Source organism: Zalophus californianus, chromosome 8 (assembly GCF_009762305.2).
Source record: "Zalophus californianus isolate mZalCal1 chromosome 8, mZalCal1.pri.v2, whole genome shotgun sequence".
NCBI classification, from domain to species: Eukaryota; Metazoa; Chordata; class Mammalia; order Carnivora; family Otariidae; genus Zalophus; species Zalophus californianus.
Window position 1 is genome coordinate 100826505 of NC_045602.1, and position 18043 is coordinate 100844547.

Below are 18043 nucleotides of genomic sequence, written 5' to 3' on the forward strand. Positions count from 1 at the left end.
GCATCTGTAGCCACTATTTCCAGACAGTAGTACTTTTTTTTTGCCTTTGCCATAGATTTATAATCTGCCTGAAGTCAGTTCAAGAAGAGTGAGCTTGTTTCATGTATTATTTTCCCACAGCCCACAGCTATGCTGATTTGTTTGAAGTTGTGAATTCTTTGGTCTTTAAAGCAGAACTTTTGCCTATTCTATTTGAGGTTGTCCCACGTCATCATTCTATATGCTAACTGCCTGGCTAGCAAACCATCATTTTTCTCACACGTGTTCCATATGTTATTTTGACAGAATCCACTCAGACTACTTACTTTCAGCAGTTTCATTATTGTTCTTTTTTTCCAAAAACTGGAAAATCATATGATCTTAAATTTACTACTTGAACACATTAATTTTTTTCCTGATTTTTTTATTGTGATAAAATATATATGACATTTACTATCCTAAGCACTTTTAAGTGTACACAGTTCAGTGGTGTTAAGTATATTTAGGTTGTTGTGCAACCATCAGCACCATCCATCTCCTGAACTGTTTTTCATCTTTGCAAAACTGAATGTATATCCATTAAGCAGTAACTCTTCATTCCCCTTCTCCCTTGCCCCTGGCAACCACCATTCAACTTTCTGTGTCTATGATTTTGACCACACTAAGTACCTTATAAGTGGAATCATACAATATTTGTCTTTTTGTAATTGACTTACTTAAGTTAGCATAATGTCTTCAGGGTTCATCCATGTTGTAACATATGTCAGAATTTCTGTCCTTTTTAAACCTAAATAGTATTTTATTACACACCTCACATTTTGCTTATCCATTTATCCATTGATGGTCACTTGGGTTGCTTTCATATTTTAACTATACATTACCTTTTCTATAAGCAGACGTAATTGAGAACCCCCATTTTGAGTTCTCCTTTTTTTATTTCATTTCCCATACTTATTTTTACATATTTCTAAATAATCTTTATAATCATTTTGCCTGCATCACATTCCATTGTGTTTCTGATTTATAAATTATGGATCACTTCCCTGACGTTGTGTTTTAGGCTCTTTCTAATGTTTTGCTATTGTGGATAACATAATAACCTTATATTGGGTTTTCTTAAGGTAAATTCCTAACAGAACATCTCCATGTCTCTTATCATGTATCTTGAAATAGTTCTGTTAATTCATGTTGCTAACTGGGAAACAGTTTTTAATTTATCAAGGTGCCTCAGAAATGCTGATAACAGGGGTGTCCGACTCTTGGTTTCAGCTCAGGTCATGATCTCATGGGACATGGGATGCAGCCCTGCATGGGGCTCCATACTCCTTGTGGAGTCTGCTTGAAGATTCTCTCCCTCCGCCCCTTCCCCCCGCTCCTGCGTGCACATGCTCTGTCTCTCTCTTTCCCAAATAAATATATTACAGATATAGGTTTAAATTTAAAAAAAAATGCTGATAACATTTTACACGAAATCAAATCTAGCTTCTACAATAGGTTCAGGTTTTGAAGCCACATAAAGGAAAGGGCGTAAGTACTTTCTGCAGATCTTTGGTTTGATGCAAAACTTAATCCCACTGTGAGACCATATGCCATATCTTTGTTCTCTGAAACATTTGCCAGCCTTTCTCAGTGCCCTTTTGGTTAGACCATTGTAGACAAATGTTCGCTGATTATAATGCAATGATAATTTTCAGCTGTGAGGTCCAAGATAAAGCCAGTAAAATGTCTGTGGTTTGAACTGGTGGCTAGGCAGGCTGAATCTGCCGACTTCATGTGGGAAGGGCTCTGTATTATTCATTTCACATTGACATTGTTTTCCTGATGTAATCTGTTAGAGAAAGAGGTTGTAGGGGAACTTTCTCCATTAGGATAATCTTCACTGAGGGTGGGTGGGATAGCACTCATCAAATGAACTGTCAAGATATATCCTTAGCTTAATCTGCTCATTCAGTGACATGGAAAACCTGTATCTGTAAAATTATTTGGCATAGCTTGGAATAGCCTGATCCTATGTATGCCAAAAGATGAATGCCAATAATTTGACTTGGGTGAGTTCCCTCTGGTGTTTGGAATAATATACCTTAGAGGTAAGTTGAAGCATGTACTTTGAAGCCATGTGCTTCCCCTAAGAATTGGCTTGTGTAAAATAGGGAATTCTGTCTGCAAAGGACTTAACCAAGATTTTCCTAAGCATTTCAGCTTACATTGTCATAAAATACATTTCATTTTTAGATTCCCATTGCTCCGTTCTGTAGAAGTGTAGGGAGATTTAAAAATATTTTTTAAAGTAATTCGTTTGGATGTATAATTTTGATCCAGGAGAATTACATTTTAAAATGCTCTTTAGGGGTGAGAGGAGAAATTTGCACGTATTGGATGCCTGTGCTCTATCAGAAACTGCTAGGTGCTTTGCAAAAAAACTTACATTAAATTCTTCCAACAATTCTGTAAAGTGGTTATTAGACCACTGTACAGAAGAAAAAACTGAGGCATAGACTTACTCAAGATCACAAAATTAGGAGCTAGAAGAACTGTAATTCAAACCTTGATGTGTCTGATTTCTGTATCCATTAGAGTATTTTCCCTGGATTACTAATTGAGTCTGGGTCCATTGTCTTCATTTAGTGCTTTTTCTCAATCTGCATGTGTTTACTGTTGTGTGCACAAAGATACATAAAGATGTTCAGTGAATTTTACTTGAGAATTTGGAGAAATTTTATAAAAAACAATAAGCATTTACCGGGGATGACCCCATATGTGCTATTACAGATTTCTCAGGATGTGGGAACATTTTGGTCTGCAGCCAGGGTAACCTGTGTGACAGTGTCAGAGAGGGCTATCTTCTGATTAATAAGCTGTTCTGGAGGTTAACAAACAAACAGAAAAGGCAAAAAAACATTTCGCACGATGTTGAACACTGCAGGCTTCTGGGGGGTGTGCATGTTATTAGTTGGTATTCCAAGATTCTATCTCTTGGGACCTAAGAGTGCTTGGCCTGTTACAGATTTACTCAGCAGATCCTGTCACCAGAGAATCCCAAAGAATAGAAACAGTGCTTACTTATAAGATAAGCTGTGGAAATACTGAAGTCCTACGTTTTAATGTTACTTTCATTCTGTATTACTCTCATTCTGTAATTTTTTTTAGTGTTGCAGTAGAGGACAATTGCCAATGAAATAAACTCTGAGTTAATTACAAATACTGGAAAAGGTGAAAAAGTAAACCTTAAATGTTAGAGATTCCCAACCAGTATATTGATCCCATTAGCCCTTAGGCCAACCAGAGCCCTCAGGTTGGTTTCCTTCTCTGGTTGCCTCCTCCATTTACTCCAGGGTCCTATATAAGTCTTACCATTTTTTTTTTTATCTACCATAATAGGAAGAAGGTTGGTAGGCTATTGCTCTCCTAATAGTTATTTGTGACATCTTTTTAGAAGTAGTCAGAATGTATAGTTGACTTATATATAAACTCCAGTAAATGTGGAAGAAAACACTTAAGATTGCAGCAAGAAAAATCTAGCTTGAAAAGTTGTTAAATACTGAAAAGCTAGGGAGGTTGACATATTTTTCATTTCCTTTTATTTTTATAATATAAAGTTTTTTTCTTTAATTGACTTAGAAATGCCATTTTGGTTGGACTCCAGCCTCAATTGTCTTTATATATTAATAGATTCTGTGGTCAGAAACTCTCCCAGGGAGGAAAACAGGCTTAATTTCAAGCCACTGATTTATAGGTGGATTTTTCAAATACAGTGTATAGATTGGGACCTGCTTACAATAAAATTTGGGATAGCATCAATAGTTTACTGTGATTATGAAAAGAGCATAGAGAGAGCTTGCTGTCAGAAAATCTGGGTTCAAGTATTTATTTGGATGGGGAGTAAATGACAAAAGACGGGTTAAAGCCATTTTTGCACACAATTGTCAAAGAGTAAGGACTCCTTTTTTTTTTTTTTTTTGTGCTTTACCGTGGGGGGGGGGTGGGCAACAAAAGATACAAAAGGCAAACACAGTAAGTTATACAGCTTAAAGAAAAATAATAAAATGAACACCTGTGCACCCAGCTTAAGAAAGAACTTTACCAATGTCTGCAGTCACCTATGAGACTCCCCAGTTACTTCCTCTTCCTTTCTCTACCAGAGGAAACTGAAACTATATTTCATGTTAATCATTCTCTTTTTCTATATAATTGTTTTACCACATATATTCCTAAACAGTCTTGTTAATTTTTATCTTTACAAAAAGTATCCTCTCTATATTCTTCTGCTGTTTGCTTTTTGCTTATTAACATTTTATTTTTGAAAGTTATTAATTTTTGAAAATTATCAATATATAAGGATATAGTATTTATTATACTCTATACAGATTATATATACTATATGTTATACTTGTATATATATAAATATGTATACATGTATGTATATATACATATACATTATATATACTATACATTATACTATACACAGTATATTATATACACTTCTACACAGAGTTCCATTTTAGATATATCACATGTCTGTCCTATTGCCAGTTATTATAGTTTATTGCTGTGTTATAAACAATGTCTTTGTGAATATTCTTAGGACTTCTCACCTAGGAATATATAGAGAGAGTGTCTTGGATATGTGTAGAATTTGTTGGTTGTAGAACCTGCTCACAGAGTTACCTTAACTAGGTCATGCTGAATTGTTTTCCCAGGTGCATGTGCCATTTTAACCAGTAGTGTGAGTTCCCAAAGCTCATTATTCTCATCATTAATTGATGTTATCAGGCTTTTCAGTTTCTACTAGTTGAATAAGTAAGTAATGGTATCTCATTATGGTTTTAATATGTGTGTTATTCTCAGATATTTGTTAAGTTCCTGCTATGTGTGCCAGACTCTTTTTCTCTGGCGACAGAACACTGAACAGACCTTTATGGAGCCCTACATTTTAGTGTGTGGGGGTTAGGAGAAAGGGGAGAAAGGGAATTAAAAAAACAAATAGGTAAAATAATCAGATGGTGATTAAGGGCTATGGAAACAAAAGGACAAAGCCTGAATGAGGAGTAGGAAGTTCAGGGATGAGAGTAGGTAGCAATTTCAATAGGTCAGGAAAGGCTTCATTGAGAAAGTGACATTTGTACAAACACCTAATAGAAAGGACAGTACGTACTAGTTGTTACCCTGCAGAAGAGCATTTCAGGCAGAGGAAACAATAAATGCAAAAGCCTTGAGGGGGAGCATTTCTGATTTGTCCAAGAACATTTAAGAAACAGCAGTGGCTGGAGCAGAATGAGCCAGGGAATGGACAGTAGTAGAAGATGAGGGTAGAGAGGTGGCCAAATCACAGAGGGTTTTGAGACCTCTGAATGGACTTCAGCTTTTACTGTAAATGAAATGGGAAGTGGAAGGATATGACCTGACTTAAGTTAAAGGCTTGCTCAGGCATTTCCCTAATTACTAATGAGGAAGAATATTTCTTTTTATTTCCTCATCTGTGAAATGCCTGTTTAGTTTTTTGACCATTTCTATGTAGTATTCTTTGTTTTAGTGATTCGTAGGAGTTCTTCATATATTCTGGACTGGTGTCTATCAGTCCTATATTTTACAAATATGTTCTTTATAATTTGTCTTTTTATTCTTTATAATACCATTTGAAGAACAAAAATGGTGTAGTCAACTTTATTAAACTTGTTCCTTTATTCTTTTGTACCTCTGGTTCATATAATTAAGTTAATTATAATCCTTGGATTAGGACACTCTCATCATTGGTCCAGCCTGGCCCTTTTATTTGTTTTTAGTAATTAATAAGTGAACCCACTACAAAAGCTAGAACCATACAATAGCTTACTCCATACCAGATTTCAGTATTCACTCCTTGGCTTTCCATTGTATATTTTCATCTCATTTATTAAAAGCGTGAGTGGATCAAAAGGAATGAAGTGTACTGATGTATGCTACAAAGTGGATGAACCTTGAATTTTCATGCTAAGTAAAAGAAGTCAATCACAAAAGACCATGTATTTTATATGAAATATCCAGAGTAAGAAAATCTATAGAGAAAGGAAGTAGATTGTTGGTTGCTGGTGGAGGGGGGGTATTTGAGAGTGTCCTGCTGGGGATAGAGATAAGAGTGTCTTTTTGAGGAAATGTAAATGTTCTAAAATTGACTAGTGATGGTTGTACACACTTGTGAGTATATTAAAAACTATTAAATTGTATAAATTAAAGCTGTGAACTTTGTACACATGGGGGAAGGGGTGTGGGTTTGTTTTAGATACTTAAAAAATCTTTGGGGACTGTTTTTTTTCTCATTCAACATTATATTGCTAAGATTTATCCATATTTTGTGTAACTGTAGCTCATTCATTTGAGTGTATATACCACAGTTTATATATCCATTCTCCTGTTGGATATGCATTTGGGATGTCCTTTAGTATGATGAATCATGCTGTTTTGAACATTTCTATGCATTTTCTGGTAGGTGTTTAAGTTTTTCTAGGTATCTATCAAGGAGTGTAATTGCTGGGTCATAGGGTGTGTGAATGTTCAACTTTACAAGATGAAAAACTAAATTCTTTTGTGTTGGTATTAGTTTACACTCCTACCAGCAGTGCTTGATTTGCACTTCTCTTTTCACTAATGTAATTGAATATCTCTTCATATATGTATTGGCCGTATGTTTCCTCCTCAGTGAAATACTCATAAATGTCTTTTGGCCATCTTTCTGTTATATTGTTTGTGCTTTTTATGCTGACTTTTAGGAGTTCTTTATTTATCTTTGATACTAGTCCTTTGTCTTTTATAGGATAGTAAATATCTTCTTCTATATGAAACTCTTCCCCACCCCAACCCTTGCCACACACACTCTCTTGGAGGTTTATCTAATGAATAAAAGTTCTTGATTTTAATATTGTTAAACCAGTCTTTTCTAATTAGTGATTTCTGTGTTTCATCTGTGAAATCCTTTTCTATACAGATGAGACTGATATTCCTCTTTATTTTCTACTAAAGGTAGAAGGTTTTAATTTTTTTAATGTTTTTTACATTGAAGTCCTTGATTCATTAGGAGTTGGTTTTTTATATGATAAGGTAGACATCCAGTTTCATCTTCTTCTACATGGAGTTTTTTATCCTGTTCCATTTATTGAATCATCTCTCACTTCAATAATCTGACATGTCACCTCTGTCATGTACCAACATTTCAAAACTGCATGGATCTTTTGCTTGGCTCTCTGCTTTATTAGTTAGTTAGTCTGTCTGTGCCCAGACCCGTACCATACTTCTTAAACTGGATAAAAGAGCACAAGTGACCATCAAAAATATCCCACCCCCTCCCAGAACAATTGGTTGAGGGCTCTTTGAAGAAAACAAGCTCCATCAACAATAAACCACTTACAAATGCTATAGTTTGCAATATCTTCAGGGGAAAGTTGGGTTTCAATTAGAGCAAGAAGATGAAGAAAATGTTCAGAGATACAATAATTGAGTTTTTACTGATAATGCACTGTGAGTTCCAGAGAATTTAGTGGTAGAGAGTTGGAGGGGAAGAGAAATAGTGGCAGAAGAGTGGATGTACAGTTAACTTCTGAGGATTAAAAACATGGGAGATTAGGGGGAACCTGATGATGAGGGCTTTTTGTGGTGACCAAAATGAATAGGGATAAAAGGCACAGAGACTATTTCTGGTAGGTGTAAGGCAGATTTTGGTGGTGAGGCTTCAAGTGTTGAGGATTAGGGATGGAAAGGTATCTGATGTTGCTGTGGATGCACCAAGCTAATCACCCTCTTAAGCCCTTTCTGGGGACAGGCAAATTTACTGTGAGCTCATGAGGGTCCCCCTTGACTCCTATTGACAGTTACAGGTGAGGAAATCAATATAACTAAAGAACACACTTGCCTTGCTCTACAGGCTGTTTTTTTGTCCCTGACTTTTAAAATACTCTAATGTTCTAGAGTTTCATTATGGTTTATCTAAGTCATACTTTTGCTTGGTAGCTTCAATCTTGTATAGAGTTAATTGGATACCCAGAGTCTTAAAAATTAGTATCCTTCATTAGTTCTGAAAACTTCTGTCATTTTCTCTTAAAATACTGCCTTTTCATGTTCTCTGTTTTTTCCTTCTGGAAATCCTATTTGATATGTGTGGTAAATTCTCATTCTATAGCTGATAACTCACATGTTCCATATTTTTGAACCTATGTATCATGCTGGGTAATTTCTTCAGTTTGTCTTTCAGTTCATTAATTTCTTCTTTACTTACAGGCTGCTGTTTAACTTGGCTGCTGACTTTATGATTTCAGTTACATGTTTTATTTGAGGAAGTTTTTTTTCTTCTCCAAATGTCTCATACATTTGATGATCTTATCTTTTAATTTTCTCTCTCTTTTTTTTTTTAATGTGCTGATTTTTTATTCTATATCTGATCATTCCAAAATCTGTAGTCTTTATAGATCTGGCTTTTGTATTATTTTGTTTCTGCTTACTCTGGTTCATATTGAATTTTTTTTGTGATCTCATTGTCCTTGGATCTTTCTTTACCTATGGGAATTCTTAGAGGCCTGGGTCAAAAGTACTTCTTTAGAGAGTGCTTGAGAGAGTATTTGCCGGATGCCTGAGGGCAATGTCCAATCCAAGACCAATTGAAACCAAATTTTTGGTTTGGGGTATTTGGGGCCACACAGATAGTGTGAATTCTAGCCACAAACCCATGGATTTATGGGCTTGTGGTTATAAATTCTCTGGGGGAAAATGTGTTTTTACTTCTGCTCAAAGCCAAAGCCCAAAAAGGCATGTATTCTCTCTTAAGTTTTTGGAGGAAGGGCAGCACCACTGAAGGCACCCTTAAGGATCCTGGCTTCATGATAGTGGTCTCCAGTGGGACCTTCCACCATAATCAGGCTCCAAACTTTGTATCCTGCCTCCTTGGCTAGCAGCCCATTAAAACCCAAGATCCATGGTGGACCCTAGTGGAATAGGGTATGTCCCAGAGGGAAAGTCCTTGCTTCTGAGCTAGTTTAACAGTTCTGTTTGAGTTTTCTTATTGTGACTGGACTCTAAAAAATCCCCTTTTGTTTCCTTACATCTTAGCCATTCACTTAAAAGTTTTATATTTACTTTCTAACTTGTCTGTAAACATTAACGTGTAAAAAATAACTATTTGAAAGTAGAATAGACAGTTCATCATTTCTCTTTGCCATAAATTAAATAGCAGAATGGCTTCACCAAACTCAGCCAGAATTTTACTCTATTATTAGACAGCTTGTTATTATGTACATTGTAATTACAAAGTATTTGAAAGGCAAAAAATAATAATAATAATACAAATAATTACAGAGAAATACAGAAAACAATAGCTCCCTAATGAGGCCCAGATGTCTTGTATTTGAAGTCAGTTTTTTAAGAACATTCAATTCTAAGAAGCAGGACAGCTTGGTTCACAGTAAATTGAAAATATTTAACAAATGGAAGGCGTCACTCTAAGGGAGAGTAGAAGGAGATTTAGAAGAGCTTAGAGTATAAGCTCAAATTCAAGACAAATATAAGACAGTTGCTACCCACTGAATAGCTTTTAGATAATCAGCAGTAGCAAAAAGCATTAACATTTATTCATTTAGTACATACTTTAGGGGTATCTTCTATGAATACTTCATTGAATGTTTTGGGAGATACCAAATTAAATGTTATGTGAGAAACCATTTCCAGTCTAAGCTTACCTATACTCTCCTATCATTATTATCTTTATTATAGATGTCTGTGTTATTTCCATATGGTGGGTATAGTAGTATTCCAACAGTATTAAGTGAATAAAAAGAGCATTTTTGGTTCTGGCTGACTGGTAATTTTTACTGTTTACTATTGTTCCCCAAACTAGTTGTTATTTTACTTTTTTAATTTCATGCATTGTTGCCCTCTGTCCGTAAGGTTGGCAACAAATTTGACTTGTTTATCCTTTCATTTGTCAACAAACATTTATTAGGTATGTATATGAGGCCTTCCACTAGCCACCAGGGTGACTCTCACTGGGACTGGTAGGGAGACAAGCTATAAATGGCCTCTACCCTCATGGTGCTTGCAAGCTAATAAAGGAGATAGCTATTAATAATCATTTTAAAAATCACACAAATTATGAAGTTGCAACTGTGATAAATGGTACAGAATAAAAGAATATAGATAGTACTGTAAGAATTTAAGAGAGAGGGATTACAGAAGTTAAAATAAGAAATAATGAGCCAAATTCTGAACATGTTCTAAACAATTTCTTGTTCTGAACAAGTCTTGAACCAAGTTCAAAACATTTCAGATCTTCATTTTTCTCATTATAAAGATTGATAGTTTGACTTAACCAGTATGCTTTGAGGATATCCTAAGTACATAATCACTTGAATCACCAAAAAATGCTGCTGGTGAAGATCACCATTACTCATAGGGAACAGGTATTCCTGTGACCTGTATTATATAAGTAAGTGTGTTCTTCCCTCTCCCCACACCATTGGGGATAACTGTCCAGTTTGAAGGGGTACCTTTGATGTCAGTGTTCCTCAGGACATGGTTGGTGGTTTTCCTCTAAAACCCTTACACCCAGAGTGAATTCCAAGCGGGGAGTTCCCATGCAGTGGGGGTGGTGGTAGTTGGTTACATTTTAAAAGCTCTTTTTGGAATTGAGTGTTATACTGTTTGATTTAAACATACAACCATAAATAAAGATAGAGCCATAAGTGTTCATAAATATTCTCAGTGGACCCTAAGTCCTCACTTAAATAAAAAGTGCCGATTCAGCCTATATCAGAAATCTTAAAACATGCGTTTTGTTTTTATAAACAAAACCAACTACAGTACCTAGTTGAGTTAATTTAAGTTATTCATGTCCTGCCTGTTGAAGACTTTCCAAATATTTCACATGAGTAAGGTCAGGAGAAATGTATACTTTCGTTTTAGTGGATTTTGAAAGCAAATTTAAAGTATTTTTGTATGTATGCAAACTGCCAAAATCATTCTGAATGGATTGCACTTAAATTATTGTCATAATTGAGTCATCTGTGTTCATGGTTGGCTTTGAAAGAGTTTTCTACCCCTTATTTGTAGGATTATTGATGTTATATTTAACTAATTCGGCAGTCTTTGGCTATACACTTACAATTTTTTAAAACAAATTTGTGCAAAACTAAAAACAGCTATAATGAAGTTGTTTTTTAGTCACATAGTGGCTGCTCTCAAATGAGGCTGAAACTGTCTGAAGAATGTTCTTGTGCATATGCCAAGAGACTTCTGGGATGGACATATTTTTAAGAACCAGAACATAAACAACTGTGATCTGTGGCAAGAGATTTAAATGACCTCATGATGACAATGAGAACAAAGCATTTTTAAGTTATCATGGTGTTGTGTTAATTCACTGCAATGTGTTTGTCATTCTACTTAATACACATTTGCTGTGTTTAAGTGAGAGCCAGGCAAAAAATTTCAGACTGTATTTAACTGAAGATGACTATTTCTTTATTGTTGTAAACAAGCTAAATACCAAAAAAATAAGTAAATAAAGTATTTTCTGAGAATAGTATTTCATGAATTATTCGAGAGCTGTAGGTTCTTACACACACACACACACACACACACACACACACACCCCACTTTGGGATAAAGGCCATTTATATTTATATCCTAAAGATTTGATTCATTTTCTGTTGGAGAGAGTATGTTCCAAACTTGCAAGATCAAACAGTTGGCTTGAAATAAGAATTCTTCCTTCAAGACAGATCAATTAAGTGTTTATTAAGTACTTACTATGTGTCTGGCACTATGTTAAATATTATGGAATACAAAAGGTGACTTTAGCTGCCTTTGGTTTAGTTGGGAGAAAATTCTAAAGTGGAAAAGACATTATATAATCAAGTACCAAATAAAATAACACATGACTTATGTGATGCAAATAATGAAATAGCCCTTCTTTTCAGAAATGCCTTCTAATCATTGTCTAGAACAGTGGTTCTCAACTAGAGGTGATTTTGTTCCCAAGAGGACATTTGGCAATATCTGGAGACATTTTTTTATTTTTATGACTGGGGCTATTGGCTCTAGTGGATAGTGGAGAGATACTGATAAACTCCTTACAATGTACAGGATAATTCCTCACAACAAGGAATTATCTGGTCCAGAATGACAGCAGTGCTGCTGTGAGGAACCCTGCTGTAGAATCTACAAATGTCAGTGCTAATAAGTTTTGAAGTTATGGGAGCTGGCCCCCCATCTTCATGTAGACCTCTCGTGCCCCTGTAAATGTTCTTTGCCTGAGACCCTTAGATTCTTACATCGAAATGAGCATTGAGTATCTGTAAACCCCTGAACGTTGTATGCAAGTTTTTCCAGTAGTGTTTCAGGGAGAGATTCTGTATCTTTTATCAAATTCTCAAGGTATCCATGTTCCCAAAAAAGATTCAGACCCTACATGTGGATTCATAGTGATTAAGACACATAAAAGCAATGTCCTAGTCACCTGAAAGAAACAGTGATACAGAACTTTCCTTATCATTGTAGTAAGTTTCAAGGATCAAAATTAAACAGAATACTTTTTGGTGAAAAAAAAGTTTAAATATATTAATTTAGTATTTTGGAGTAGTAAAGTCTTTCTTAATGTTTGAGAAAATTATACAAGAAGGCCTTAAAGATTATTTAAACATCATATCTAATAATACAATACTGTACATGTAGAATTAGACTGGCCTGATTGTATGCTAACCCACAGGGATAATATATAAACCTATTATTTTGTGATTTAAAATCAACTTCTTTTGTCAGGATTTGCTGCTTTCTCCCAAGTAAGGATCCCAGTTTACATTTCCTAAATCCTGTATATCTGTTGATTCAGTCAAAGATCTGGACATCATTTTATACAGGTCACATTTCTCCTAAAAACAGTTTAGTAAAGAGAATTGTATTTTTCTCATAAAAAACATCTTTGAATTGAGAGTTGTGTTTCTGATTTAGCATTCAGTAAATTAGAGATCTTACCAGCAGTGCATTATAAAAACAAATCTACATAACCTTGAGTATGTAGATAATTTAATACTTTTCTAAATCATAGAAATTTGAAGATTAAGTCTTGGCTTAAAAGCCAAGGAAGGGACCTTAGAGATCATCTATCCCAGCTGTTTCAGGCTGTTCTTTGAGGCACAAGACCCAAAACACTACTTCTAGTTGTTACATATTTGGACTTCTACCAAATATTTTCTTTGGGGGTGGGGGAGAGGTGTATGTGGGTGGGAGGGTTACATGGTTCTGATCTAGACCAACCTCCTTTTGCAGATAAGGAACCTGAGACCCAAAGCTTTTGACTTTATTCACTTACTTTATACATTTCTTTATTCTGGGTCAAACCAGCATTTTAGATGTATCTGGTCATAGTATAGAGGATAACTAGGCAATTACAGTCGTGTGGCTGGCTTCCTTGCTGCATGTTCTTAGACAAGTTGCTGAATGCTCTTAGTCTCAGTATACTCATCAGGTAAAAAAGGAATTGTTTTTACCTTAGGATTGCTTTCACCTTAGAATTTAGAGGATATCTGGGAAGATGATCTGGATTGACCATGTCTCTCTTAAAAAGCATTTTGAATCATTCCATTAAGTATTGTTTTTCTGAAATGAATATTATGTCATATAAATAGTGAAGCTGCCTCCTCCCCAAACCGAACTGTGATGTCCAAACAATACTACAAAATAAAGAAACATCTTTATTACCAAAGGTAACAACACAGTAATCACATTTCCTTACTCTGGCAGTAGTGAGGGTCTTCAAGGACTGATAGGTTAGCCTCAGGGCCTTTTTTTTCTCACTCTCATCCAGTCCAGTTATTAGATAAGCCACCTAGAAACACGAATTAGGAACTGTAGAATATAAGAAAAAAGGACCTTTAAAGATGAAGTACAAGAGCAGATAACATTGAGGGTGCCTGCCTGGGTGGCTCAGTCGGTTAAGCGTCTGCCTTCCCCTCGGGTCATGATCCCAGGGTACTGGGATGGAGTCCCATGGTGGGCTCCCTGCTCAGCAGGAGTCTTGCTCCCTCTGCCTTCCACTCTCCCTGCTTGTGCTCTCTCACTCTCTTTCTATCTCTCTCAAATAAAATCTTTAAAAAAAATTTTTTTTAAAAGAGCAGATAACATTGAAAGAGGTAAACTGTACAAAGTGGAATCTGAACTTGTTGGTCCTTTTGATCATAAGGGTGTATCTCACAGAGTACTTGAGGAGAGATTATGAGAATTCTTTCCTCCGGGGGTATTTCAACAAGGATTGCCTTACTAATCAATTTTTGTTAGTCACCTATGGCTTCCAAGGAATGCTTTTATTTGGGCAACAGAAGCAATTAGAGATAATTATGTTAAAGACTACTTATCTGTTTGCCATCAAAAATGAATTAGTAGTCATATCCTGAGAAGATTTTGTTCCAGGATTTTTCCTAGTGTCCCAAAGCAATTAAGTATATAGAAATGAAATTTGAACCTAAATAAAAGATTTTTCTTCAGTGGCCTGACTATAATATATCAAGTTGCTGGGTTTGTTTATTTATTTTGGTTTGGTTAAGTTTATTGTTTTTTATTAGGAAATAGGTTTGATATGAGTTGATCCTATATTTCTCTGGTTTTGGAGTATTACACAATTTAGTGTTGCATTTTATTTTGTTACTCTGGTAAATATATGTAAATTATCTTTTTGGGCAAATTACATTTTTAATGAATGAAGATAAAACATTTTAAACTGAACTCTGTGCTTTTTCTTAGGTCTGAAAGAAAGTGCAGAAGAGATGGTCAAAAACAAATTGGAAGGAAAAGATAAATTGACTCCTTGGGAACAATTTTTAGAGAAGAAGAAAGAGAAAAAAAGACTGAAGAAGAAACAGAAGGTATCAATGATATTTTAAGCAAATATTTATTGAACAACAACCATGTATCAAGATACCAGGTGCTTGGCATCCATTATCTCATAATGTAACCACTTACTAGAAAAGGGCTTGTTATCATCACAATTTTAAGAAAGAGGAAAGGAAAAACCCAGTAGCTTAAGTGTTTTCTGCAAAGCGATGTAATGAGGTACAAATCCTAATAAAAGCCCAGAGCCACTTTAACTACAGTGTTCTAGTATTTTACCTTTAAGTATGCCACCTGTAATATATAGTTTAGTTGATATGTAGATATAAAACAGTTCAATTCTATTTGTGTTTTTGAGGAAGAAAGATGCATACAGAATTTTTTACTTGAGGATATATACATACAGAAGTTTTTTTTAAGATTTATTTATTTGAGAGAGAGAGAGCACAAACAGGAGGGCCAGAGGGAGAGGAAGAGAGAGTCTTAAGCAGACTCCGCAGTAAGTGCGAAGCCCGATGCAGGGCTCAATCTCATATCCTGAGATCACGACTTGAGCCAAAACCAAGAGTCGCATACTTAACCAACTGTGCCACCCAGGTGCCCCCTACATACAGAAATTTTTGACATGAGTGAATTTTTTTTCTCTACATTTCTCAACCTGCATTTTTCACGTTTCAGTATTGTATGGCTCTATTAACATCTTGTCATTAAATCCCTTTAATTAAGGATATTTCTTCTGCACTAATATGTTGTCTTGAAAAATCTGATTTGACTCCCATTATTTGAGGATAATATCTTTTCCACAGAGTCCTCAGAAATAGCAGAGACAACTTAACAGTTTTTGCCACTAAAAATACTGTATCTTATAATCACTGAAATGCAGCATTCTAGCAGTAGAGTTATTACCTTAAGATAGTATCAGTAATCACAGAATTTTGCAATTTGAGTAATCTTAAATGATTTGTTTAGTCCAATCCTGATGCTTTATAGTTGTAGAAAAATAACTGATTATCTCCAGCTACACAGCTTGTTAATGACGAAGCTGAGACCGGAATCCAGATCTCTCACTCCAGTGTCCTTTCTAGTGTACAGTATTGTTTCTCTCTGTCCTGCAGAGGCTTGTGCTTTTGGACAGCTGTGACTTTCAGTGCTTGTAAATATAGAGGGCTGCAAAATTGAATGATGCACTGGGAGGGATTTTTAATACTCCTCTATTTTAGTCAGTGTTTCTGGAAATAGATAATAAAATGAGAATAGAGGGTAAGAGCCCTGTCCCCATTGATAGGCTGCCTCTCTTCTTCCTTAGAACTTCTTTTAAAACTAAGTAAGCAGTAAAATATCTTTAAATGGAATAATTTCACAAGTTATTAAACCATCAGTTTATTGTAAAATTTACAAGTAGGTCCTTTTTGGGTCAATAAAGTAGTCAGTTTCTGAGACCTTTAGCAGCTATTCTTTTTGATATTCATTTGTTGGGCACTTTGAGCTTATCTTGTGCTTTTACTCTTTCCCTTCATTGGGCTAAGATGACTCATTTTATTACTGCCATTAAAAATACATCTGTTGAAAGCCAGTTTGTTCTAAACTCAGTGCTCTGTGCTGGATTGGTGCTGGATTCCAGCAGATCCCTTCCATCCACAGTTTTTCATATAGAGGAGTTTCAAGAATTTCCTTCATGTTAAAAATATTTTTCCCCTTTTCCTCTCTGTGACTTCAGTTTTGAAATTGAGAAATCATTAATAAAGAAATGAATACATGGTTATGTGCCAAAGTTGATATAGCTATAGTTTAGGTCTAAAAGTAGTTAAAGAAATATGTTAATAGATACGTAGTTAGATATGTAGGTATTCCATAATCTTTGTTAGAAACATCATATTATTACTGAATCTGTTGTAAGAGTTTGGTGAAAAATTTTTAGTTCTTGTTCTTAAAAGGATATTAATATCGGGGCACCTAGGTGGCACAGTTGGTTAAGCATCTGAGTCTTAGTTTCGGCTCAGGTCGTGATCTCAGGGTCGTGAAATCGAGCCCCTCATTGGGCTCCTTGCTCAGCACCAAGTTGTCTTGAGATTCCCTTTGCCCCTCTCGCTTGTGTTCTCTCTCTCTCCAAAATAAATATTTTTAAAAAAGGATATTAATATCAAAATGAATACTCTTTAGGGCTTGGTGGGTCTTTTTCAGCATGCATGGTGATGTTTAGCAATATGCACTCTAAATATTTTTATTAAAATGACTCATTTTTTAGATTCCTGGGAATAAAACTCAGTCTGATTAGTCTGATCTTAGTTCATATGTTCTATTTATTTTATAGGCTTGATTTTTAATTTAAATATTCTAATTTAGTAGACCATCTGTTCAAATTTAATTAGGAAAAATTTAACCAACAGTTCTTAAAAATAGCCAAAGGGCTTTCAGGGGTGGATTACAGATAAAACAAGATAATTGTTGAAACTGGGTGATAAGAACAGGAGCTTCATTAAGCTGTCCTTACTGCTTTTGTATATGTTTTAATTTTTATAATAAAAGATTACTTTAACTCTCAAATAAATTGTTTTAAATAATAATTTAAATTATTAAAAACCCACAATGTACTACTTCAAACTATTGATAGTCACTGCAATTTCTCAGTTTTGTGAGAGAAAAGGCCACCTCCTTTTGCTGTCAGCCACATAAAAGTGTTTTCCTTTGAATGGCTGTATCATTTCATTTTTGCCTCTTCTAGCACTTCCTGTCTTGAACTACTATTACTGACATATGTGTCTGTTTGTGTCTAGCTTTTGCTTATAGATTGTAAAATTTTTAAAGATAGAAACCATATATGTGATAGCTTTTATTTCTCCAAAAACCCTACATAATTTTCTATATTTATTAAATATTCCATAAATATTTGTTGAACAAACAAAAGAATAACTCAGATGGGAGTTATTTTACAAACCAATCCATTTTAAAAACTGGTTTAATTCTAGATTGAACTATTTGATTTAAAAGAAATGATAGGATTTTCCTTCATGGTCTTCGTAATAAACTACATGTATTTTTATATTCAACTTTAAGGCTCTTGCTGAAGAGGCTAGTGAAGATGAACTTCCTTCTGATGTTGATTTGAATGACCCATACTTTGCTGAAGAAATTACAAAAATAGGTAAGCCAGCCCATATTTGACTTTTTAATTGGAATTTTTTTTTAAAAGGTGTCATGGGTAGAAACAATATAAACTACTCATTCT

The 18043-nt window shown here is 34.9% G+C and overlaps 1 protein-coding gene across 3 annotated transcripts in view; it reads left to right on the top strand.

The window, feature by feature from the left end:
* Positions 1 to 18043, top strand: part of ESF1 (ESF1 nucleolar pre-rRNA processing protein homolog) — a 62737-nt gene that overhangs the window by 31709 nt on the left and 12985 nt on the right. For all 3 annotated transcript variants that reach the window (XM_027621734.1, XM_027621732.1, XM_027621733.1), the window contains 2 exons: positions 14731 to 14852; positions 17872 to 17959. In XM_027621734.1, coding sequence (XP_027477535.1) covers positions 14731 to 14852; positions 17872 to 17959 — 210 coding nt within the window. The remainder of the gene's footprint in view (positions 1 to 14730; positions 14853 to 17871; positions 17960 to 18043) is intronic.